Source organism: Perognathus longimembris, chromosome 2, assembly GCF_023159225.1.
Source record: "Perognathus longimembris pacificus isolate PPM17 chromosome 2, ASM2315922v1, whole genome shotgun sequence".
Lineage (NCBI taxonomy): Eukaryota > Metazoa > Chordata > Mammalia > Rodentia > Heteromyidae > Perognathus > Perognathus longimembris.
In genome coordinates, this window is record NC_063162.1 from 136,726,267 (window position 1) to 136,752,041 (window position 25,775).

Consider the following 25,775-nt stretch of genomic DNA (forward strand, 5'->3'; position numbering starts at 1 on the left):
AAAGAAAGGCAAGTCATTTGGAAATAAAGTAAAACTGTCTCCATTCATAGAAGACATGAATATTTATATGGATAACCCAAAGGAATGTGCATTACAATTAGAACCACTAAAAGAACTCAGCAAGGTCACTTGGTACCGAGTTGACATGGAAAAGTAAATAAACATTATATATTAGTATTAAATAATAATTTGGTTATTTGCTTTACATAAAAAAAGTCAAAGCAGACTAAAGAGGAGACAAAGTATTTTCAACAAATTACCCAAAGTATCAGTATTCATATAGGAAAACATTGAACATATCACACACATTAATTTAAGTTGGGTCAAAATGTAAAAGCTAAAACCATAAAGCATTTTTAATAAATCATGAGAAAGATAAAGGCTATCTTTATGACTTGGAAATAGACAGGAGTTATTTAGATAGCACATAGCTATAACCATGAAAGAAGAAAATTGATGTTAGAGCACATAAAAATTAGAAACCTCTATTCCTCAAAAGAAACTGTTTAAAAAACAAACACACAAACCACACGGCCATCTTTAAACTCTTACCTTAAACTCATCTGAGATTTCAGACACAAAAGAAGAAATCTGCTTCATGAGCCTGTCCACACTGCTCTCGCTTCCGGTTTTAAGTAGGGTAGTAATGGCTAGGGTAGCAATACTTCTGTTTGAGTCTGTGATGAGATTTTCTAAGTCCAGGTTGCAAGCAGTAACAGCAGAGGGATGCTTCATTGCCACCTTGTGAAAGGACAAAAAAGAAAAAGTAAACACCTTGCTGTTGATAAAGGCTAGACCAAACCTTTAACTTTAATAAAGGTAAGTGGCAATACAAAGGGGACAGTTTAAGTGAAAAGCAATTATTTTAAATGAGCATAGTAGACTCATGTTTGTAATCCTCCTAGCTAGCTGGGAAGCTGAGATAGAGGATAGCAGTTCAAGGCTAGCCAGTGTCAAATAAAGGAAAAAAAAAAAGAGAACTGTTCTTGACCAATAGCTAGATGTAGTGGCAAGTATCTACCATCCTAGTTTTATGCGGGGGGGGGGGGGGTGAGGGGAGTGGGGGGGGGGTGAGGGGAGTGGGTATATGCCTGGGCAGGAAATGAGACCCTATCTCAAAAATAACCAGTACAAACGTGGCTGGAGATGTGGCTCAACAACAGAATACCAGCCCTGCAAGCACAGGACCACGAATCCAAACACCACGTATTGACAAAATTTAAAAAGGTAATTAATTTAGGGAGAATGTTTTCAATTCATAAGATTCATCAGATATAATATATCCTTTGATAAATGAACAACTGCCACCATATAGCAAGCACAGTTCTCTCTTGTTAGGCTCTCGTTTGTTATCTTTATAACAACATTAGCCTTTTATTATAGTTGGCCTATATTTCCTTATAGAACATATGTCCACAAGTGTCTACTCTGCTAGATGTTAACATCTCTAAGAACAGAAGCTACCATACTGCTCAAGAAAGATGGTTAAACCTTATTACTTAGAAAACTCCTGTAATTAAACAAGTGAGCTGTAGTCACACCTGAATACCATGGTCACTGGGCGAACCTGTTCCTCCTCTCTGCTAGCTCTAAAATCTATAACTCACAATTCTGTAAAGCATCCTCATCAAACCCAAATGAATGAAAAAGTCTACTTATCCTACTCTGCAAGGATAGCCACAGGTTTTGTGTAGAAATATCAGTGTGTCTTTATGGTGGAAGGTTGCCTAGGACCAGTGGAAGTAGTATGTAAGAGATAACACCAAATTATCTTTCCCCAGATAATTCATAAACATGTACATTCTGAGTTTGGTGGCTATACAATTATAACAGTTCAATATCTGCACTGTCCAACAATAACCACTAACCACATGTGGCTTAGGAGTACAGGAAGTATGATCACAATGACTAAAGAACTGAAGCTCCTATTTAATTTTAATTATTTAAGTACTGATTTGTAGTGAATGGCTAACATACTAATCAACAGTGTAACTCCTGAACACAAAATACTTTCAAATCAGTTATAAATTTCTACTGAACAATAGCAAAAATGGCCATACCTAAGGCAAAAAATGAGGTTTTATAGAGCTAATGTCCATAAATCATACATGATAAGCTTGAAGAAAAGCTGAATGATTCACATTTAAGGTTCTCAAATATTGACATAAGCTTGTGGTTAGCAAAGGGACACCTACCTTGTTTAAGGTCCTTACAGCAGCATATCTCAAAGCCGGCTTAGGAGAGCTGCAGAAAAGTTGAAGAACTAAAACAGCAACAAGATCACTGTGAATACTGTTCATTTCATTATCTATCACATAGCTGAACATGTGATCCATAGTAAATCATATTCATTTCACAGCATCAAAACTCATATGTAAATGAATCAAAAATAGAAAAATCACTTTTTATTCAGCTATTTAAGACTCCAATAAGCTTCCTTTTGTCCATATTAATATGTCCACTTGAATGTAAATGACAGAAATATTAATGGTTTTGAGAGCAAATGGGCTCTCTGAACATTAAAAAACTAAAAACATTACGTTTATTTGTCCTCTAGAGTTCTTTCCAAAGTTTTATGTAGGGAAACAAAACCTTCAAAAAAGAAACAAGTAAAAACCAATTCAAATAAATTACACAGAAGCTATCAGATTGCAAAACGAATTCTAAAGAATTATCCTAGTCTGCGGATCTATTGAGATTAAAACTTAAAAACATCAACAAAGCAGCCATCCAGTCACACTAACCTGAAACGGCAGGAGCCAACTCTCTGGCAGTACATTTAGGAAGATGGATGATAGCAGAAGCAGCTTCATAAACTACCATTTCATGTTTATTTCGCAAACAGCTCTCAATGAAATCAAAGAGTGGACTTTCATGGCTGCCAACAAGTTAATATAAGACATTGTTTAGATATCAAATAGAGTCAAGAGGCATAACAGTTAAAAGCATGCTAGACAGAGATGCAGTTTGGGACTGGTGGAAAAATGACTGCTGAAAATTCGTATCTCCAAAAGGCAATGAAAAAAAAAGTCAAACCAATCTGTTCCAGAAGTATAGAATTTAACCAAAGACTAGTAACAATCCTGCCAGCATTTATTCAAGAAAAACACCTTAATCTTGGCAAGAACAGTGAGCTTTTTAGATGTATAACTTCCCCTAGTCCCAGTTCCCACTTTCACCTCCCCAAATCCATTGTACTGAAATCAGCAGCCTCAACCATTGAAACGATGAAAGCCAGCAGACTAGCAAAATCATCATAAAATGAATTCATGTTGTGTGTGTGCACATGTATACATATACATAAATATATATCACATTAATAATAAAAAGGAGGAAAACTACATAATCATATTTTAACAACAACAAAAAAATTAAGCCAGGCACTGGAACTGCATGTCTGTAATCCTAGTTTCTCAGGAGGCTGAGATCTGAGGCTAGTAGTTCAAAGCCAGCTCAGACAAGAAAGTTTGTGAGACTCTTATTTCCAACCAATCATCAAAAGACCAAAAGTGAAGCTGTGGCTCAAGTGGTAGATCATCAGCTTGGGATAGCAGTGCCCAGGCCCTGAGTTCAACCCCCAAGACCTGCATTAATTAATTAATTAAATTTAAAACAAAAAATTATAAGACAAAAGAAGGAACCATGAACTATGGCCAAAAGAAAAAAAATCAATCAGTAGACATTATCCCTAAGAAAGCCCAGATGTTTGACTTATTATGCAAGAACTTTCAATCAGCTAAACAAATATGTTCACAGAATTAAAGGAAACCATGTCTACTGAATAAAAGGGAATTATAACATGACATTCCACCAAAGAGAAAGTATCAAAAAAGAGATATGATATTTTTAAAGAAACCATATAAAGTTTTGGATTTGAAAAGTATGATGGAATGGAAAATTAACTAGGGAGGTACAATAGCAGATTTGTACTCACAAATAAAAGAACCAACAAAACTGAAGATAGACTTTATCTCAGGTAAACTGAGATAAAACATCAAGAAAAACAAATGAAAAAATAAAAGGAAAAAATGAACAGAGGGTTGAACAAGAGTATCAATTTTGCATATGAATCCTAGAAGGAAAGGAAAAGAGACAAAGAAGTGAAAGATCTAAAAAAACAGTAACTGAAAACCTCCTAAACTTGATGAAAACTATAAATCTCAACACAAATTTGTTGAACCTCTTGGGCACAACAGAATAAATCTCAAGCAGGATAAATATATATGATATACCATCAGCCAACTGTTGAATATATAAAATAAAAATATATATCTTGACATCAACAAGATAACAACATGTCACATTGTTTAAAGAAAAATCAATACAATTAGTATTGTATTATGACAATTAGTATTGTCACAGGAAACAGAACAAAATACTAAAGGCAAAAGAGAAGACTTCTGTATCTAGCAAAATATCTTCCCAAAATGAAGGCTAACAAATACATTCCTACATAAGCAAAGAATGAGTTTAATACTAAAAGTCTTTATTTACTAAATACTCTGAAAGATCACTTTTTAGCTGAGAGACGAAAGATGACATTGAATAACCAGGAGAAAATAAGGAGCCCTTGAAATGGTACATATGTTGAGTTCATAAAAAACATTCTAGATGTTTTTCTCATATCTTTTCTAATTATTAAAAGATGAAATTACAAAAAGCCATCATTATCTTAGTGGATTTACAACACATACATAGAACATACATGATAGTAATAGCAAACAGGAAGAAAAAGGAAGTAAGACTTTATTAGAATAAAGATTCAATATTTTGCTGGGCGCTGGTGGCTCACACCTATATTCCTAGCTACTCAAGAGGCTGAAATTTGAGGATCACAGTTCAAAGCCAGCCTGGGCAAAGAAAGTCTATGAGACTCTTATCTCCAATTAACCACCAAAAAGCTGAAGCTGTGGCTCAAAGTGGTAGAGTGCTAGCCTTGAACAAAACAGATCAGGGGCAGTGCCCAGGCTCTGAGTTCAAGCCCCATGACCAAAAAAACAAAAACAAAAACAAAAAACAGATTCAACATTTTACTGGAATTAATAGTAATCTGAAATAAATTTTGCTAAGTTCAAGTGTATATTCTAATCCTTACAGCAACTTCTAAAATAAATGACTAAAATACTGAAGAGGGATTAAAGTGAAACATTAAAAATACTTAGCTAACTTAGCCAACAAAGAGGATGAGAGGAACATGAGCAGCAAAACTTTAACAAACAGCTAGATGGCATGGGTAAAACCAATAATATCAAGAATTATATTGAATGTCAAAGGTCTAAACACTTCAACAAAAACACAGAGTGACAATGTTTAAAAACAAACAAGCAAGCAAACAAACAAAAAAACCCAAGATCCAAAGCTGGGCACTGGTGGCTCACACCTGTAATCCTAGCTACTCAGGAGGCTGACATCTGAAGAATGAGGTTTGAAGCCATCCCAGGCAGGCCCTGAGTTCAACCCTTAGGACTAGTAAAAACAACAACAAACAAGATCCAACTGTTAAAAGACATTATTTAAGTACAATAAAAATAAAAAGATGGTCAGGCACTGGTGGGTCAGCTGATAATCCTACCTACTCAGGAAGCTGAGAGTTGAGGATCACAATTCAAAGCCAACCTGGGGAAGGAAAGTTCGTAAGACTCTTCTCCAATAAACCATGAAGATAAAAGCCAGAAGGAGCGCTGTGGCTCAAGTGGTAGAGTACTAGCCTTGAGCAAAAGAAGCTCAGGGACAGAACCTAGGCCCTGAGTTCAAGCCCCAAGACCGGCAAAAAATAAATAAATAAATAACAAAATAAAAATATATAACAAAATATGCCATTCGGACAGCAACTATAAGAATATGAATAGCTATACTAATATTATACAATATTGACACCAACAGGCATTTCACAATGATAAAGAAGTACATAAGGAAGGTATCACAATGATAAGTAAACACACACATACACACACAACAGAACCTCAAAATACATGAATAGAACTGACAAAAGTAAAGAGCACTTAAAAATAATGGTTAAATGTATACTGGTATTAGAACTAGGAAATTGAAAGGGAATACCAAAATTGAGAGACACAGGGTAAAAAAAGAAAAACAACTACAAAAGCAATACTTGCAAAACTGTTTGGTCTAAGTGAACTGAACACCTCATGGTCCGGGGAAAGGGAAAGGGGGAGGAGGAAGGGGGGTATGAGGGACGAGGTAACAAACAGTACAAGTAATGTATCCAATGCTTAACATATGAAACTGTAACCTCTCTGTACATCAGTTAGATAATAAAAATTTGAAAAAAGAATAATGGTTAAAGTTGTTTAAACTCATTCGATAACAGACAAAATTAAAAAAATCACCAAAGATACAGAAGCTTTGATCAACACCATCAAACAATTCAACTTGATAATATAAAACAGTCAGCCCAAAGACTAACTGTAAAATATACATCTGTTCCATGTACATATGGGCCACTCCCAAAGATATGCGCCAGATTATAAAACAAACCTCTGTCTTCTCTTTTGAGAGGACAGAAATCATACAAAGCATGTTCTCAAATCGTATCTGAATTAAATTATAAATCACCAACAGAACTCAAGGAAATCCCCAAATACTAAAGATTAAATAGCATACTTGTAAATAACCCATAAGAAATCAAATAGGAAATGAAACATTTGAAGCTGAATAAAAATAGCATAACAAATCAAATCTAAGGGTTTTGCCTAAAGCAATGGTTACAAGGGACTTTCTAATTTTTTTAAACCTATGTCAGAAAATAGAGATAGTCTCAATAACTTGTTGTACATTAAAAAAAATTAGGAAATGAAGAGTAAAGAGCTTATAGCAAGCTGAAGAAAAGAAAATAGTAAAAAATACAACACAGGTTAACAGACTAGAATACAGAAAGTTTAATTTTAAGTCACTGCCACACTAAGTTGGTTCTTTGATTTTTTGGTGGTACTAAGATTTGAACTCAGGGCCTCATGCTTAGTAAGAAGGCACTCTACCACATGAACTACACCTCCAGCTGAACTCAGTTCCTTGAAAAGATAACAAAACTGATAAGCCTTCAGTTATACTAAGAACATATCTTAACATGGGCTTAAGCATCACTAACAAAATATCAGTTATACATAAAAAGAATTATGCCTCACAATGAAGTGGTATTAATTACATAAATACAAAGCTGGCTTTATGCCAGAAAATCAATTCATGTTATACACAATATTAATCATATAAAGGATGAAAACTACATTCATCTTAAAATATGCAAGAAAATCAATTGACAAAAAACCATTATCTATTATATTTTTAAAGGACTATGATTAGGAAAGAGGAAATTACAACCAGAAGGAGATACTACTACATACCCACTAGAATCTATATAAACATATAATTAGACAAGTACATATACACACATATTGTGTGTTTGCAGTAGTGGGATTTGAATTCAGGGCCTTAGGCTTGCTAGGCAGATCCTCCACTGCTGAGCCAGGCCTCTAGTTCTGCTTTTTGCTAATTATTTTTGAGATAGGACCTCACTTCCTGCCCTTGAATACACTTAGACTTAGATTCACCTATTTTAAACTTTTATTTATTTATTTTTTTGCCAGTCCTGGCAAATGAACTCAGGGCCTGGGCGCTGTCCCTGAGCTCTTTTGCTCAAAGCTAGCGCTCTAGCACGTTGAGCAACAGCGCCACTTCCCTATTTTAGACTTTTTGTCAAGGCTGGGATCACAGGTACAGCAGATCTCATCCAGCTTTTATTTTTGCCTAGGCTGGCCTGGAACTGCAATCCTCCTATCTCAGTCTCCCATGTAGCTTAGGGATGACAGATGTATGCCACTGTATCTAGCTTTGCATTGAGAAGGGGTCTCATAAACTTTTCTGTCTGGGTTGGCCTTGACTGTGATTCTCCCATTCTCAGCCTGCTGAATATAAGTGTTAACCAGAGGCACCCAATCAGAATTAGCTGGTAAAGGTTTTTGTTTTAAAGACCTCACCAGAGAGTATCACATGTTGGTGAAGATCATGAAAATTGTTATTCTCATAAATGATGTAAAATTGTATGGCCAATTTGGAAAACATTTTGTCTATTTCTTTAAAACTTAAATGTAACCTAATTCTGTTATACCATTTATGGGAATTTTCCCAAGAGAATGTGTATGTCCACACAAAGCTTTGTTCATGGCTGTTCATAGCAGTATTATTAGTAACAGAAAAAGAGCTAACCCAAATTCCCAATAACCAATGAACAAATAAGCAAAGTTTAGTGTATTTACACCACAGAATATTATTCAGTCTGGAATAAAGTATGGATGCAATGTTATAATACAGTGACCTGAAAATCATGTTAAGTGAGTGTAGTTGTGATTCTACTTACATGAAATGTTCACAAAGGCAAAACTTATACACAAAAGGCAGCTCAGTGGTTGCATAAGGCTGTGGGTGTTCATGGGAATTAATAGCTATAAGAATAAGGAACTTTATGAGATGTTCTAAAATACATTACAGTAATGGTTGCATAACTCTATACACTTACTAAATTAACCAATACAACTGTACACTTACATTGGATGAATTTTATCACCTGTAAGTTATACTTCAATAAAACTGTTAACAATGTCTGTACATTGTTATGAAGCTATTACACTGTTGCTGGCTCAGGGACAGAACCAGAATTGGGAAAGAGGACATATGAGGACATCTGATCATACACTTTCAACAAATGTGCTGAGACTTTGGTATTTGTATGGAGAAAATAAATTAAACTGCTATTTTATATCACATTGGAAAAATAAAGGAAAATTGAAAAAAATATTTGAAGCAAATGGTTACAGAAGATGTATTTGGAAACTTTGGGTAAGAAATCATTTTTTAAGCAAGGCAACAAAACACTTCCTCTCAAATGGTGGCATACACTTGTAATCTCAGCACTTGGGAAGTAGAGGTGAGAGGAAAAGGCCAGAAAAAGGCTCAGAGAGTTCAAGGCAAGCCTGAGCTAATAAGTGAAACTCCGTCTCAAAAAACTAAGGGTGGGAGATGGAGCTAAGTGGTGGAATGCTTGCCAAGCATGTGCAAGGACCTGAGTTCAATATCCAGCACTGAGATCCACATCGGTAAGAAAGAAATCAAGCTATCCCTATTTGCAGACGACATGATCTTATATCTGAAAGACCCAAAAAACTCAGTCCCCAAACTCCTACACCTAATAAACCATTTTGGCAAAGTAGCAGGATACAAAATCAATCCACAAAAGTCAGCAGCTTTTCTGTACATCAGCAATGTACAAGCAGAAAAGGAAACTATGGAAACAATTCCATTTACTGTAGCCAAAAAAAAAAATAAAGTACCTAGGGATCAACCTAACCAAGGACGTGACGGACCTATTTAATGAGAACTATAAAAATCTAATAAGGGAAATAAAGAAGACACAAGGAGATGGAAAGACCTCCCATGCCTCATGGGTAGGCAGAACCAATATAGTGAAAATGGCCATATTGCCCAAATTGTTATACAAATTCAATGCAATCCCTATCAAAATCCCAGTCACATTCTTCACTGAAATAGAGAAAGCAATCCATAAATTCATATGGAACAACAAAAGACCTAGAATAGCCAAAGCCATTCTAGGCAAAAAAAGCAATGCAGTAGGTATCACAATACCAGACTTCAAGCTCTACTATAGGGCCATCATAACAAAAACAGCCTGGTATTGGTATAAAAACAAACCGGAAGACCAATGGATCAGAATTGAAGATCCAGAAATAAAACCGCACTCTTACAGTCAGCTGATATTCGACAAAGGAGCTAAAGACATACAATGGAATAAACATAGCCTCTTCAACTACTGGTGCTTGGAGAACTGGGCAGCCATATGCAGAAAACTCAAAGTAGACCCAAGCCTATCACCATGCACCAAGATCAACTCAATATGGATCATGGACCTCAATATCAGACCTGAATCCTTGAAACTACTGAAGGAAAGAGTAGGAAAGACTCTAGAACTTATAGGCACAGGAAGGAACTTCCTGAATATAGTCCCAGGAGCACAACAAATAGGGGAGAGACTCAACAAATGGGACTACTACAAATTAAAAAGTTTCTGCACAGCTAAGGACATAGCCACCAAAATAGAAAGATAGCCAACCAGATGGGAAAGGATCTTCACCAGCACAGCAAGAGACAAAGGCCTAATATCTGTCATCTACAGAGAACTCAAAAAACTAAGCCCCTCCAAGCCCAGTAAACCAATTAGAAAATGGGCAAAGGAGCTAAAGAGAGACCTCACAAGAGAAGAGATAAAAATGGCAAAGAAACATATGAGGAAATGTTCAACATCCCTGGTAGTAAAGGAAATGCAAATAAAAACAACCCTGAGATACCACCTCACTCCAGTTAGAATGGCCTATAGTCTGAACTCAGGCAACAACAAATGCTGGAGTGGGTGCGGGGAAAGAGGAACCCTTCTCCATTGTCGGTAGGAGTGCAAATTAGTACAACCGTTTTGGAGAACAATATGGAGGTTTCTCAAAAAGCTCAATATAGACCTACCCTATGACCCAGCCATACCACTCCTAGGCATCTATCCTGAACAACAGGTCCCAAGATATCAAAAAGACATTTGTACTTCCATGTTTATCGCTGCACAATTTACAATAGCCAAAATATGGAAACAACCCAGATGCCCCTCCACAGATGAATGGATCCAAAAATATGGTACCTATACACAATGGAATACTACATAGCGATTAGGAATGGTGAAATATTGTTATTCGCAGGGAAATGGTCAGAACTTGAACAAATAATGTTGAGTGAGACAAGCCTAGAACACAGAAAACAAAGGGGCATGATCTCCCTGATATATGACTGTTAAGATGGGGTGACGAAGAGACAGTAGAGACCAGGTCTGTGCAACCAAAAACTGCTTGTCAAATGGTATTTCCCATAGGATTGGGTCAGTGACCCAACATTATGTAACTAAAACCAAACAATTACTCAACATATAAAGGTCAAAAATTGATTGCTCAGTGGAATACAACAGCTCAAAAGCTATGTATGTACGTTCTTATAAGACTACTGTCGACATATTGTCTAATGTCGACATTACATTTAAAGTCCTAGGCGAATTTTCTTTGGCGTAGGCCACGTGGCTACTGTATATGTTTTTGGTACATTGGGTATTGTATATATGTCTGCCTGACCTAGGGAAGGGAAAGAAAAACAGGGTGTAGGATATCACAAGAAATGTACACACTGCCCTACTATAAACTGTACCCTTTTTGCACAACACCTTATCAAAAATTTTTGTTTAATTAATAAATTTAAATTTAAAAAATCTAGCACTGAAAAGAGAAAAAAAGTATTTCTTCAGTAAAAGACTGAAAAGTTTGACTGTCTTACATTTAAGAAATTCCATTAGTCACAATCACAAGGGAAAAAGTGGGGGAATGAGGAAGGAGGTAACAAACAGTACAAGAAATGTGTCCAATGCCTAACATATGAAACTGTAACCTCTCTGTACATCACTTAGACAATAAGAAAAGAAAAGGGAAAAAGTGCAGGATAAACTATATCTAATACATACAATTAACAATGGACTCACAATTCCTAACTAAGTAGCACTGAGAATAAACCAGGTAAGTAAAAAAAGAAAACAAAACAAAACTGGCCAAAAACTCATTCAATAGAATGAATATCCAAATGGATATTAAATCAAAAAAAGTTGTCAAAAATCATTAACAATTAGGGAATTACAAAATAAAACCATGATTTGACATGGATGCTAAAGAAATTTACAGGACAATAGTCTTTCACAAGACAGTGCTCAAACAACTGGACATGCAAATTACTCAGCATCACTGTGACAATATAAATGACAGAAACAATTCAGTGGCTTCAGTTAATGGTTGCTTGCTTGCTACTATACACTTGGGCAGAACATCATGACAATGAGAGTGTGCAAAGGAGACTGTTCAGTTCTTGGTAGTTAGAAAGCAAAGAGTGCAGAAGATACTGAGGACCAAATGTAACTTTTAAATGCATACCTCCAGTTTTACCTACTTTCTCCAACTAGGCTCCACATCCCAAAGTTTCCAGACTCGCCTCAACAGCAATACCACCTGAGGGGTTGGGGGAGGTGGACTAAACTTTTAACATATTTGGTGGGGAAGGCATTTCATATTCATTACTCATGTGCAAAAAAGTTGAATCCCTATCTCATATTACATTCAAGAACATTATCTCAAAATAGACCAAAAACCTAAATGTGAAAGAAAACTAATCTTGTGGTATTCGATTAGGCAATGGTTTCTTAGGTAAACCCCCCCCCCCAACACAAACAACCCCAAGGGGGAAGGGAAAGACAAATTAGATTTCTGTGCTAGAACACCACCATCAAGAAGCACAGGCTGACTCAAGTGGCAAAGTGCCTTCCTAACAAAGCTTCTAAAATGTTTTATTTAAATCCCAGTACCACTGCCCCCTTCAAAAAAAATAATTACCCAGAGGGGCTGGGGATATGGCCTAGTGGCAAGAGTGCCTGCCTCGGATACACGAGGCCCTAGGTTCGATTCCCCAGCACCACATATACAGAAAACGGCCAGAAGCTGCGCTGTGGCTCAAGTGGCAGAGTGCTAGCCTTGAGCGGGAAGAAGCCAGGGACAGTGCTCAGGCCCTGAGTCCAAGGCCCAGGACTGGCCAAAAAAAAAAAAAAAAAAAAAAAAAAAAAAAAAAAAAAAAATAATTACCCAGAAACAGAAAAAGACAATAGGAAGAATGGAAGCAAATATTTGCAATTAATGCACCTGACAAGAGTATTATATCTATTATACTTCAAAAACTAACAAGACAAAACAACCTAAATTTTTAAAGGACAAAGATTTTGAAGACACATTTCTCCAAAGAAGAGAAATGGCCAATAAACACATAAAAAGATATTCATACAACTTCTTTAGGCCTTCTAGGATAGATATTATAATTAAAAACAATGATGAATATAAAGAGAACATGGAACAATTAAGAACTCTCATGCAACTGATGATAGGAATGTAAACTGGTGTAGCTTCCTCTGGAAAACAATTTGGCAATTCCTCACAAAACTAAACACAGAATTAACATTAAGACCCCCACAATTCTATGTACCTATACAAACTAAAACAAAAGTTCACAAAAAAACTATATGTGCTATTCATATCATTATTATTTATAATAGCAATATTGCTGAACAAATAAATGAAATATAAGATGTCAAAAGAATGAAGTGATGATACTTCCATAATACAGATGTGCTTATACTAAGTGAAAGAAGCCAGAAAAAAGTGATTACACTTATGAGAAATACACAGGTCTATAGAGAATTTTTTTTTTAAAAGTAAACAGCTAAGGGTTTGCTAGAGGCCAAAGAAAGAAAGAAGAGTGCTAATCGGCTGAGGATATCTTTCTGGGATGATAAAAAGTTTTAGAATTGGGATAGTGACGTAACTTTTTGGACATACTAAAACAATGAACTATACACTTTAAAAAGGCAAGTTTATGTCTTGTGAATTATATCAATAAAAATACAAGATTAGGAAAATTTTAGTTTGACAGCATGAACTGCTGACCTTAGGAATTCTCACACTATTAGCTGGAATGTAAACTGATAAAAATAACTTTGGAAAAACAGTGTTGACATTACATATAAAGAAATGTATGTCCAATGATCTAACAATCACATTCACATTCACACAGACATACACACACACACACAACGGTAATTACTGTGTTCTGAATGTGCTCCCCAAGAGTTCATATATTGGAGATTTAGTCACCAAATCCATATGCTAACGATACTTAAAAACTTTGGAGGTAATCAGTATTAGAAGAGGGAGTACAACCCTAATATAGCATTAGTAACTTTACCATCAGAAGAGATATCTAAAGTAACATTCTTGCTGTGAGACATCATGTGATCCTTTCCACCAGCAGGAGAAAGACCCTCACCAAATGCTGTGCAGATGCCAGCAATAGGCAGACAAATCTGAGAGACTCTTACCTCCAAATAACAAGCAAAAAAGCCATTAGTGAAGACATGGCTCAAGTGGTAGAGTGCCAGCAATGAACAACAAAAAGTGGAGCAGGAGCAGAATTGAAAGGATGAACGAATAAATGAATAAACACAAAATGCAGCATGATTCTATTGATAGAATGTTCCAAGTAAGGCAAAACAAAACTGTTCCTGTTTAGAGATGCATATACAAGGATGAAATTCTAAAGAAAAGCAAAGAAGCCACATCAATGGCTCATGTCTGTAATCCTAGCTACTCAGGAGGCTGAGATCTGAGAATCGTGGTTCAAAGGCAGCTAAGGCTGAAAAGTCTCAGTGAGACTCTTATCTCCAATTAACCACCAGAAAACAGGAAGTATAGAGAAGTGGTAGAGTGCTGGATTTGAGCAAAAGACTTCAGGAACAACACCCAGGCCCTGAGTTCAAGCCTAACAACCAACAAAAAAAGAAAGAAAAGAACTGACTACGATATAGTCATGGTAGCAGTTTCTTCTGGAGACAGATAGTTATGATCATGTAGAATGACACATGTTTGGAGTACTACAAATGTGCTACTTCCTAACATATGTGACACTGTATTAGTTTTTCAAAGTAATTATATGTATTATACACATACAATATACATTCATGATGTACCTACAAGCATATGCTTTACCTAGTTTTCTGTATTATATTATCTTTCTCAATTTAAATCTGTTGAGGAATCAGTATTTCATGCTCTATTTGAATACAGTGTCTAAAATAGGATATTAAAAAGTATAAGGTTAATTTTATCATCAGTGATCAACTAATCTAACATTCTTACACTTGTCAGCTTCTAAGAGTATGTTAATTTCCTGTAATAAGATTTTGCTCTACATATTTTGAATCTACAGTAGTATATGCAAGTTTTTATTTTTAGACCATTGTTTCTGTCAAAATACAAAATCTTGTCTTTCTTACAGCACTATATCCTGATTCCTATTCTTCCAGCTTACATTGATATGACCACACCATAGTTCTTTGTGAAGATATAACTAATTTCTGGCATATGCATGTATGTATAGAGGTGTACATATACATACATATATACCTATATTTAAACACATATAAAATATAAACATGCCTTACAATTAAGTACTGGGGGTTTGAACTAGGTGCCTTGTAAAAGCTCTACTCTTTGAACCAAGTCTCCAGCTCTGATAATATTTATATGAAATGTTTCTCTGTCATTTGTAAACACATAACAAATCTTTTGTTTCTTCGCAATCTGAGGGTTTTTTAATAGGCAACTCCACTTATATTTGTTATGATCAACGCTATATTTTATGTGGTAGCCAGACCTCATGCCTCAATTTCTGAATATTCGTATCCTTGTGTAGACCCCTTCTCACACGATACAGGGTTGTTTAGTGTGATCAAGAGAATACGAGCCCAATAGCTATGCCCTTATGAACGCATAAGTTGATGCTAAGTAAAATGAACCCATGTTATGGAAATGAGTGTTATATCACTGTTGTAATTACTTTCAACATGCCATGTGATACACTAGCTTCATTTGTTGATGATCCTCTTGTATCCCCTTCCTGTGGTTGTACCCGCGCTATCACTCTCTCATCTGAGTACCCTGGATACTGTATATACTGGTATTAGAACTAGGGAAGTGAAAGGGAATATCAAAATCGAGAGACAAAGGATAAAAGACAAAGGACTCCAAAAGCAATACTTGCAAAACCATTTGGTATAAACCAACTGGACAACTCATGGCGGGGAGAGAGAAGAGGGGAGGGGGGAGAATGAGGGGAGAGGTAACAAATAGTACAGGAAATGTACCTATGGCCTAACATATGAAACTGTAAAATAGATAAATAAATAAATATTTTACCCTTCGCTTTATAGAAAAAAAAAAGAATACATGAGGCAATATCATGCTAATCAAAGATTAGGCTGCAAAACACTCATGAGGCTTCTGTGTTGCCAGTTGCCAGGCTATATGGACATTCAGACAGCTTCAAGAAAGGCTCTCAAAGTGGGAAATGGAAGCATTTGGCCAGCAGCCAGAAGAGAAGCAAGGCTTGCCAATGACTGTGAATAAAATCTGTAGTAGATCCTCTAGTCCTAGATGACTGCAGCCATGGCCAGCAACTTGACTGCAAACTCATAAGGAACCCAAAAACAGAACCAGAGTGCTAAGCCCTTTCAGATACCTGACTACATCCACTGTGAGATAACAAATTTGATTAGAAATGGTTAAGTTTGAGAGAATGAGGAAAGGAAAGACAGTATATGAAAAGACATGTACTAATTACTTGACTCATATAACTGTAACCCCTCTGTACATCACCTTTATAATAACAATAAAGTAAACAATAATTTGAAAAAGCTAAAAAATAAATACAGTTGGAAAAAAGGAAATGGCTGTTTGCGAGCAATTTGTCACACAGCAAGGGATATCTGATACATTTGCACGTACTTCCAACCCGTTTATTTATTTATTTTTTAATTTTTTTTTCCCCCCTGGAGAACTCTCAAGGGATGTTCTGAGTTTAATAAGGCAGGGGCTAACAGTCTTATACCAGCAGAGACGCACGAAGGAGTTATTTTTTGTTTTCTAATTATACACCTCACCAAGATTAGTTTTTTCCTTAACAACCTGAAATCAAATGTTTTCCTTGCTCTACCTTTTACTTGAACATTCTTTAGTGTCTATTTGTAGTCATAATTTCTGCTATAGTTTGAATATATTCCTCAAAATTTATGAGTTGGCAACTGAAGTCTAATGCAGTACTGCACTCGTGGCTGGGTGAAGGCTGCCATCAAAGGAGTGAAAAAGATTTTGTTATAAAAGGGCATGGTCTCTCACCATGTGATGGCTTTAGCACTGTTATAACAAAACACAAACACCCTTGCCAGATACTAGTACCATGTTCTTAGATATCCTGGCCTCCAAAATTATCCTCTGGATCTCAGCCCCTTGAGTGGGAAGGATTACAGGCATTAACTACAGGATATGACTATAGACATTATATTTTGATTCAAGCATTGATAGACATTTGAACTACTTACAACTCAGGGCTATTACAAGTAAGTTTTCTAAGCCTTTTCCTACATATCATATTACACAGTATATGCATTTCTGTTTGGTATGTATAAGAAGCTGACTGAGATTGCTGATTAGGGAGGTCATGGAATCCAGAAATAAATCTAAGATGTGACATCTTTACAATACTAAGCACATGATATGTATTTCCATTTATTCAGATCATACTTTAAATAAGATGTAGTGATGTATACAATCTTTATTAGATTCATCCCTGAGGATTTGATTTTATTATAATCGTAAATAATAACTTTTCAAAGTTTATCTGTTGGTTGCTGGAAAAACAAACAAGTTGCTTTGGAGACTGACACTATCTAGCAACCCTGGTAAATTCATTTTAATTCTAAAAAAATCCATAGATTATTCTTTTTTTTTTCTATATTCAAAAATGTTGTCTACAAAGACAGTGTTCTATACTCCTTTCAAAACTTACAATATTCTATTTTTCTCCACTATTCCACTAAAGGGAATTTCCAGTAAAATGCTACTTAGGAAACAGAAACAATAGACATTCTTCTCTCATTCATGATATCAGGGAAAAGCCTTTCATATCCCAATAAATATAAAACATGCAGGAGGATTTTTGTACACTTACTGGAATAACAATACTTCTTGTCCTGGTTTATAGAGATTGTTTTGTTTTGTTTTTTGACTTGAGGTCTTCTTATATAGTCCAGGCTGGTTTTTCTTTCTCCTAAGCACTGGAATTGTGCATGTGCCACTATGCCTGATTATAAACTGATTTTGAATTATAAAACTACTATTGAATTTGTCAACTGTTTTACGCCCCTTAAAACATTAAGATTTTTTTCCTTTATTCTTTAAAAGAGGTATAATCTGTTCTTTTTTTTTTTTTTTTTTTTTTTTTTTTTTGCAGAACTGAGGTTTGAACTCAAGGCATTGTGCTTGCTAAACAGGCATTCTACCTCCTGAGCCACTCCCCAAGCCCTCTTTTGCCTTATTGTCTTTAAGATAGGATCTCACTCTTGCCTGGGGGGCAGCCTTAGATAGCAATCCTCCATCCTACAGCTTCCGCATAGCTGGGAATCACAGTAACCTTCACCACACACAGCCTATTGGTTGAGATGAGTCTTACTAAATTTTTCTGGAGCTAGCTCTGAACAATGATCCTCACAATCTCCACCTCTCTAGTGGCTGAGATTACAGTTGTAAATTACCTCACTAGGTCTAGACTGTTGAATTTCATATGTCAGGATAACTGTACTTCTAAAATAAAGCCATATGGAAATATCTTTTTCATAATTTTTACCCTTTTCTCGTACCTTTACATCTAGATTCCAGTTATATACATATTAAGCCACCTGATATTATCTCACAATTCTGTGAGGCCATGTTTTATTACTCTATCTTCAAATTCACTAATTCTAATTTGTATACTCTGTTATCATATCAGGCCTTCTCTAATCTTAAAGTTTATCCAGTAAATTATCCATCTCAATTACTTTACTGGTGGAGCAAGAATCCACTCCCTCTTGTCAAAGGAAGATGACCATGCCTTCAACCCTGGAACTGAATATGTTATGTTATAATGTGGCAAAGGAACTTTGCAGATATAACTAATGTTATGAACTGGATTATCCAGGTAAGTACAATATGTCAAATGAGATCTTAAAAGCATGCAGTTAAGAAAAAAAGGAGGCAAAAGATGTAACAAAAGAACAAAACTCAACAAACCATTGCCAACCCTGATATATGTAAGCCAACACACAATGGATTGAATAGAGGGAAGGAGATGTAACAATAGAAAAAAACTCAACAAACTACTGCTAACCCTGATATATGTAAGCCACCACATGAAGGACTCAATAGAGACCTATTTTATTCAATGGAAGTAAGAAAAAGAATGCAGAGAGCCTACAGACACAGGGATAAACCTCTGGCTGAAAGATCAATATGACAGTAGTAGAAAGGGCATGAAGGAGAAAAGTAGGAGTATATACCTAAAAGATTTTATATTATTCATACAGTAGTAAACTATTAGATGATACTGTACACTGAATATGAATATTATAAGTTCAAGGATAAATATTATAACCAGTAAAAAGTACACTTAACATATACATATGTATCTCAAATGTTAATAGAGATTAAGATGCTATACTTAAAAATATTTAATTAGAGCTTCTTGTTTCTCTCTAGAGGTGGTATAGCTTGATTATACTAATCCTCAACAAATAAAAATTACATAATTAGTTAAAAAAGAAAATCTACAATATTTGAAAGGACCTGGCAAGTGGTAAGTAAAAACTAGAAGGCAGTTGATGCCTGAAAAACAGAAGCTTATATGGAGTAAGATTTATGTATATCTGGATATTCTCATCAGAATCTTCCAAAACTTCTGATATAAAATGTTAAAAAGCTCCAACATTTACTGGACAAGACTACACAAAGTTGGGAGAGTGACCAAAAACTCCGGACAGAAATTCTAAAGATTAGGGAACCACAAAAGGGATGGGTCTCAAAATCAATTTTGGACTCAGAAACTTATTTGCTGGTGACTAAACTATCCATATTCAGGTGAAGACCTTAGGAGACCTAGAAAAAAGCAGTAGCAATTAAGACAAAACCACCAAGTGAAGACTTTAGCTGCAATTCATTGTGGAGGACAAAAAGGTTGTAATTTCATATCAACCTGCCAGCTAAAGAAACATTGTAAATTTTACTCTTTGTAGTCTATCATTCACCATCACAATGATTCTTTTCTTTGTGGTTGTAGGTCCCTGCTTCCTACATATTATTTTTAGTGAAAATTTTGCACACTTACAAATTTTGCCATGGCTTTTTCGTTTACCAACATATTTTCACTTTTTAAATCTATGTGACCACCTTTATTTATCTACACATTCACCATTCTTTCATTTTCCAACTTTTACAAATTTTCTTTTGTTTAGTATGCTTTGAAATCCAAGCACCATCAACCCCATTGATCTTTTTAACCTAAAAAAAAATGATTGAACTGTTTCAGATTTGTTTCCTACTTAAAACACTTTTATTTCAGCTCAACTTTGCAGAATAATTTGATAGGTTTCAGAACCTAGACTGATAGTGTTTTCTTTCTTTCTTTTGTTTTGGCCAGTCCTGGGCCTTGAACTCAGGGCCTGAGCACTGTCCCTGGCTTCTTTTTGCTCAAGGCTAGTACTCTGCCACTGGAGCCACAGTGCCACTTCTGGCCATTTTCTATATATGTGGTGCTGGGGAATCGAACCTAGGGCTTCATGTATAAAAGGCAAACACTCTTGCCACTAGGCCATATTCCCAGACCCCTGTGTTTTGGGGTTTTTTTTTTGTTTTGTTTTGTTTTTTGCCAGTCCTGGGGCTGAACTCAGGGCCTGAGCACTGTCCCTGGCTTCTTTTTGCTCAAGGCTAGCACTCTACCACTTGAGCCACAGAGCCACTTCTGGCTTTTTCTGTATGTGGTGCTGGGGAATCCAACCTAGGGCTTCATGTATATGAGGTGAGTACTTTACCATTAGGCCATATTCCCAGCCCCTGATAGTGTTTTAAGGCAACAATTTTAACATATTTGTTATTCTGTGTCATCTATTTTTCTGATAAGAATTCAAGCATGATTGCTATAATAAAATGCCTGAAGCTGGGTAGTTTTATAAAGAAAAGAGGTTTATGCACCTCCACATTCTAACAGCTCAAGATTTACTTGCACTTGGTGATAGCCTTTCTGACAGACTTCCAAGGCAATGTAGGGTTTTATGTGGCAAGAGAAGTGCGTTCACATATATGCAATCTCTGGTCTCTCGCTAACAGTATCCAACCAAGGAAACTTCACCCTGTAGGGGCTGGGCCCTGAGTTCAAGGCCCAGGACTAGCCAAAAAAACCAACCAAACAAAAACAATAAAAAAAAAACAAAAAACAAAAAACTTTACCCTGTAGCTTTTATCTAAACCAAATCACCTCCAACTCAAGACTTCAGAGTTCCTATACTTTTAATATCTCACAACACAGATTAAAAGTTTTAATCCACACTCAAACCGTATTCAAACCATAGCAACCATGATGCTTATTTTTGTTTCCCTGAATCAAATGTGTCATTTTTTTCCCTTTGGTAACTTTTAAGGGTTTTTTCTATTTTTTTCCCCCCAATCTCTGTCCTCAGCTAACCTAGCTGGGACTATAGGCATTAATCACTGTGCCAGACTTCCATAGTTATTTTAATTTGAAAGGCATCAAACTTATCTTCAACGTCAGTACTGCCCTAAAAAAGTTTATTAAGAAAATGAACTCAAAAATGTACTAATTTGCAGATGGAAAATAAATTAGGTTTAGAGTACTTACCCATCCTCTGTTTCTTTTAGTAAGCGACTAGCAATTCGGATCAGCATGCAGTAAGCAAACTGTGATTTGAGACCAGATTTGGTAAACTTATTTAACATCTTAGAAACAGCAAGACGATCATTCTTCCTAAGGTGATAAAGAACTCCCAATGCATGGTACTAAAGAACAAGGAAGAGAGTGTGGTACGCAGATTAGAAAGAAGACAAAACAATTATGTGAAAATAGAATTACATGGAATTAGATAAAAGATTTCTGATAAAAAGATATCCAAGTCAGGGGCTGGAAATATGGCCTAGTGACAAGAGTGCTTGCCTCGTATACATGAAGCCCTGGGTTCGATTCCCCAGCACCACATATATAGAAAAATCCAGAAGTGGTGCTGTGGCTCAAGTGGTAGAGTGCTAGCCTTGAGCAAAAAGAAACCAGGGACAGTGCTCAGGCCCTGAATCCAAGGCCCAGGACTGGCAAAAAAAAAAAAAATTAAAAAAAAATATATATATGTCTCTCTCTCTCTCTCTCTCTCTATATATATATATCCAAGTCAAATATACACAAACAGCATATCTTTTTCATATTAAACTCAACTCAGACAAGACCAAAAGATTAAGTGTTCTAATTTACCCCAGAGATTGTAAATTAAGACTGAAGCATTACAAAGTAGGTAACATACAAGCTAAAAAATGGCTTTGGAAGATTCAGCATTTACCTACACATCCTCAGGCCCAGCGTTACAGACTAATTAACTGATTTGTATTCATTTATTTTCAAACAAGCTATTGCTATGTTTCCCAGACTGGTCTCAAGCTCATGGGCTAAAGTGATCTTCCTGCTACAATGCTGGGACTATGAGTATATGCCATGACACCTGGCTACAAATCTCTTTATTAGCTTTAGTTCATCGATGGTCACTGTGGCAAAAGATTAACCTAAAATAGGCTAAAGAAGAAGCATCATTATCACAATGCTTTATATAAAAACACAAGTTTCGAGTTAGGAAAGTGATTGCCTCCATAGGGAAAAATACTGTGTTTCCACATGATTAAATATGCTAACAGAAGAAACTGTAAATATTGAAAAGGCCTAAATGCCTTCCCAAATACATATGGAAAATTTTATATACAGCTTCCAGTTACTATAGCCTGGGCCAGGTAAGGTGGCTCAAACCCATTAACCCAGATACTTGAACCCAGATCACATTTTGAGGCCAGCTGAGACATAAAAGTTGGTAAGACCCCATCTCAGTGGTACAGGGGAAACACAAGGTCTGGGCATAGTGTCACACATCTGTCATCTTCAATGACATGGGGAAGCACAAGTAGGAGTTCTACAGCCTCAACTAGCCTGGACATAAAGATCCTATCTTAAAAATAACCAAAACGATAGAAGCATGACTCAAATGGTAGAGCACCTGCCTTACAGGAGGTGCCTCACAGTGAGGAACGGTTCAATCCACAGTACTACCAAAAAAAGTAAAGAAAAATTAACCTGCACCAGGGATAGAGGTATACACCAATAAAGGCAAGATCTTAGGGATCTCCTTCCTGCACTAAAAGCAAAGTGGTTCCTAAGTTCTAGGCCAGTCTGATACAGACTAAGTTTGAGGCCAAGTTTGGGGTATACATTGAGACTTTGTTTCAAAAGGAAGAGAAGGATCTGAGAATATGGCTGAAGTAATAAAAATAACTCCCTAGCAAGCACAGGTACTGAGTTCAAACCCAATATCCCCCTGCCCCCCCAAAAAGGTTTGCCCTTACAGTAAAAAACAGCCTAAAAAGATTATAAGCAGATAATGGGATAAAATGATTTAAGTTTGATAAAATAAAATTTGTTCTCTATGAGTTTTACAATGCCTGTAATCAAGGCTAGAGAAACTTGGAATTGAATATCTTTTTTTAAAAATATAAATTGCTCTTCAAATCAAAGACTGCAAAGCACTGTAAAGTAACTTTGGAGTAAGCATTTTGGTCTACTATTGAATATAGAATCTTTCTCAAGCATTCCTAAAGGAGATCATTTAGCTTCTACTAAACACACGAAGGCCCTTCGAAGTAATAATTAGTGAGAAAGCTTTTAAAATATGCACTAACAGGTTGCTTAATATGCCAAATAATTTGCCTCGAATTAATGCTGGGAAATTGCCCAGCCCTATACATTAATATTCTACATAATACATTGCCCTTAAAGAAAGGTGATCTTCATCAGCGACATCGGACATTGATGAAAGTGATCTAAGCAACTCAAGGGCGGTGATGGGAGGGAGGAAATGAGAGAAAGAGGGAACAGATGATATTGAACAAAAGGAAAGAAATGTACATATTACCCAATCTGGAAGAAATAGTTTATTGCTAAAGTTCACAGAGTTCATAAGCTTTGTAGAGTAGAATGATGATTTTCATCACTGTGAAGGATAAAATGTGTACTGTGAAATATATGTACTTATTTAAACTCAAGTTAAAAAAAAAAAAAGAAAGGTGACCTTGAGACATCCAATGACAGTACCTGGACCATAATATTGTCACTTGACGCAGCTTCTTGGGCTTCATTTATCCAGCGTTTAACCACATCATAGCTTATCTTCATCATATGCTAAAACACACACAAAAAAACATGAGAATACATCACAAACAGAAGTTTACACATGAATCAATTTTCTTGCAAAATTATTAACACATTTCCCAAGATAGAAAAAACCTTATAGATTTATAAGTCTAATTTAAGTCTCTATTCCTGGGGCAATGTATGTTGTAAAAAGAAGTAATGAAGTATGGTATAAAAGGAAATAGTGAAAAAGGGAAGAAGAGGAAGCTCTAAACAGCATGGTCCTTCAATAATGTTAAGTTCTACTTAACAGAAAACTATCCTGGCAAAAGAAACTGTTCAATACATTTCCTGCTGTAAAATCAAATCAACAGCATTTCAGAATCAAGAAACTCTGAGATTTAGATGCTCTAATATATTCACATATTTGTGTGTGTGTGTGTGTGTGTGTGTGTAATGTGCGTATGCATGTGTGCGTGCATATGTGCATGGGTGCTGGTCCTGGAGCTTGAACTCAGGACTTGAGCCACTGTCCCTGAGATTATTTTGCTCAAGGCTAGTGTTCTACTACTTGAGCTACAGTTCCACTTTCAGCTTTTGACTGATTAACTAGAGATAAGAGTCTTACAGACTGTGGTCAGGCTGGCTTTGAACCATGATCCTCAGAGCTCAGCTTCCTTAAATATAGCAGATTACAGGCATGAGCCATGGGTATCCAGTCATATATATTCACATATTCTTAATCAAATATTAATCAAATTCAGTGTGCTAGGTTTTTAGTGGAAACAATGTTCTGATGAAAATAAAACAAATAAAAAAGGAAGAGGGAAAGGAAAGTTATTACTAATACAAAAACCACCACTTTGGAGGAAATACAGAAGTGCAACAGAAAACTTTTGGTTAAAAGACATACAGACACAAGGAACCAAGAAAAGGTCAAAACAAAGAGTAAAGATATCACAGGAAAAGCTGTGAAAACACTATAACCCTCATCTTTTCCTCTGTCCCTTTTCTCATTTTTACCTGCCCCTCTTTATTATATGTACAACTTTCAGGTTCCCAAAACCTTCAAAACAGGAAATGTCCATATTTTTACTGCCCATTTTAACTATTCAGTGCTCATATAAATAAAACACAGATGGATAGACTACTACATATTTTTTTAGAATGTCATTTGTTATAGAATCATAGATATCGTGCTTTGGGATTAAAAATTGCATCAGGGAGCTGCCTGCTCACTTACTAAGGAAGATACTAGTGCTGAACTGGATACACTGGAGACTTTATCCACAATGGCCTGCTTCATGTATCTTTCAATGGCTTGTAACATTGTTCCCTAAAAACATTCAAAAAGAAAAAGCTGTTGAAGAAAACAATTGTTGTGTAAAATTGCTACTTCAAAATAATTTACAAAAACCTGTCATGTATTTGTCTCAAATATTTTAATGCTTTTAGGGATTATTGTGTAATACAGTAATAATATTCTACAAGGCAAGCACTCTTGCCACTAGGCCATATTCCCAGCCCCAGTAATAATACTCTAAAATGCAGAACCTCAACAAACTATAGCAAGGTTGAAGAAAATGATAAGATTCTCTTTAAGTAAGCACAACTACACATCAATGACATCACATCAATTTGCCTTAAAATAGACAATAGAAGATAGACAATAGTTAGAAGGAAAAGCCAAGCCTATCAATAAGGGATATAAAGAAATTCCCATATAGAAATGAAGTTGTTTTAAGTCCGGAAGATATATACAGCTACATGAAGGGCATATATTACATATGGATCTCAATCCTTAATAT

General features: G+C 35.8%; 1 protein-coding gene and 1 long non-coding RNA gene across 2 annotated transcripts in view; both read right to left on the reverse strand.

Moving 5' to 3' along the window:
• Window positions 1-25,775, reverse strand: part of Copg2 (COPI coat complex subunit gamma 2) — a 104,699-nt gene that overhangs the window by 56,218 nt on the left and 22,706 nt on the right. Inside the window, exons 7-12 of the mRNA XM_048340231.1 lie at window positions 25,211-25,303; window positions 23,929-24,015; window positions 21,430-21,587; window positions 2,745-2,878; window positions 2,196-2,263; window positions 553-741 (exon numbers count right to left, since the gene is read on the reverse strand). Coding sequence (XP_048196188.1) covers window positions 553-741; window positions 2,196-2,263; window positions 2,745-2,878; window positions 21,430-21,587; window positions 23,929-24,015; window positions 25,211-25,303 — 729 coding nt within the window. The remainder of the gene's footprint in view (window positions 1-552; window positions 742-2,195; window positions 2,264-2,744; window positions 2,879-21,429; window positions 21,588-23,928; window positions 24,016-25,210; window positions 25,304-25,775) is intronic.
• On the reverse strand, window positions 11,555-20,065 carry LOC125347144. Its single transcript, XR_007210111.1, has 3 exons — window positions 18,498-20,065; window positions 13,484-13,499; window positions 11,555-11,601 (listed from the first exon to the last, which is right to left on the reverse strand). It is a non-coding gene; the product is annotated as an uncharacterized LOC125347144 (long non-coding RNA).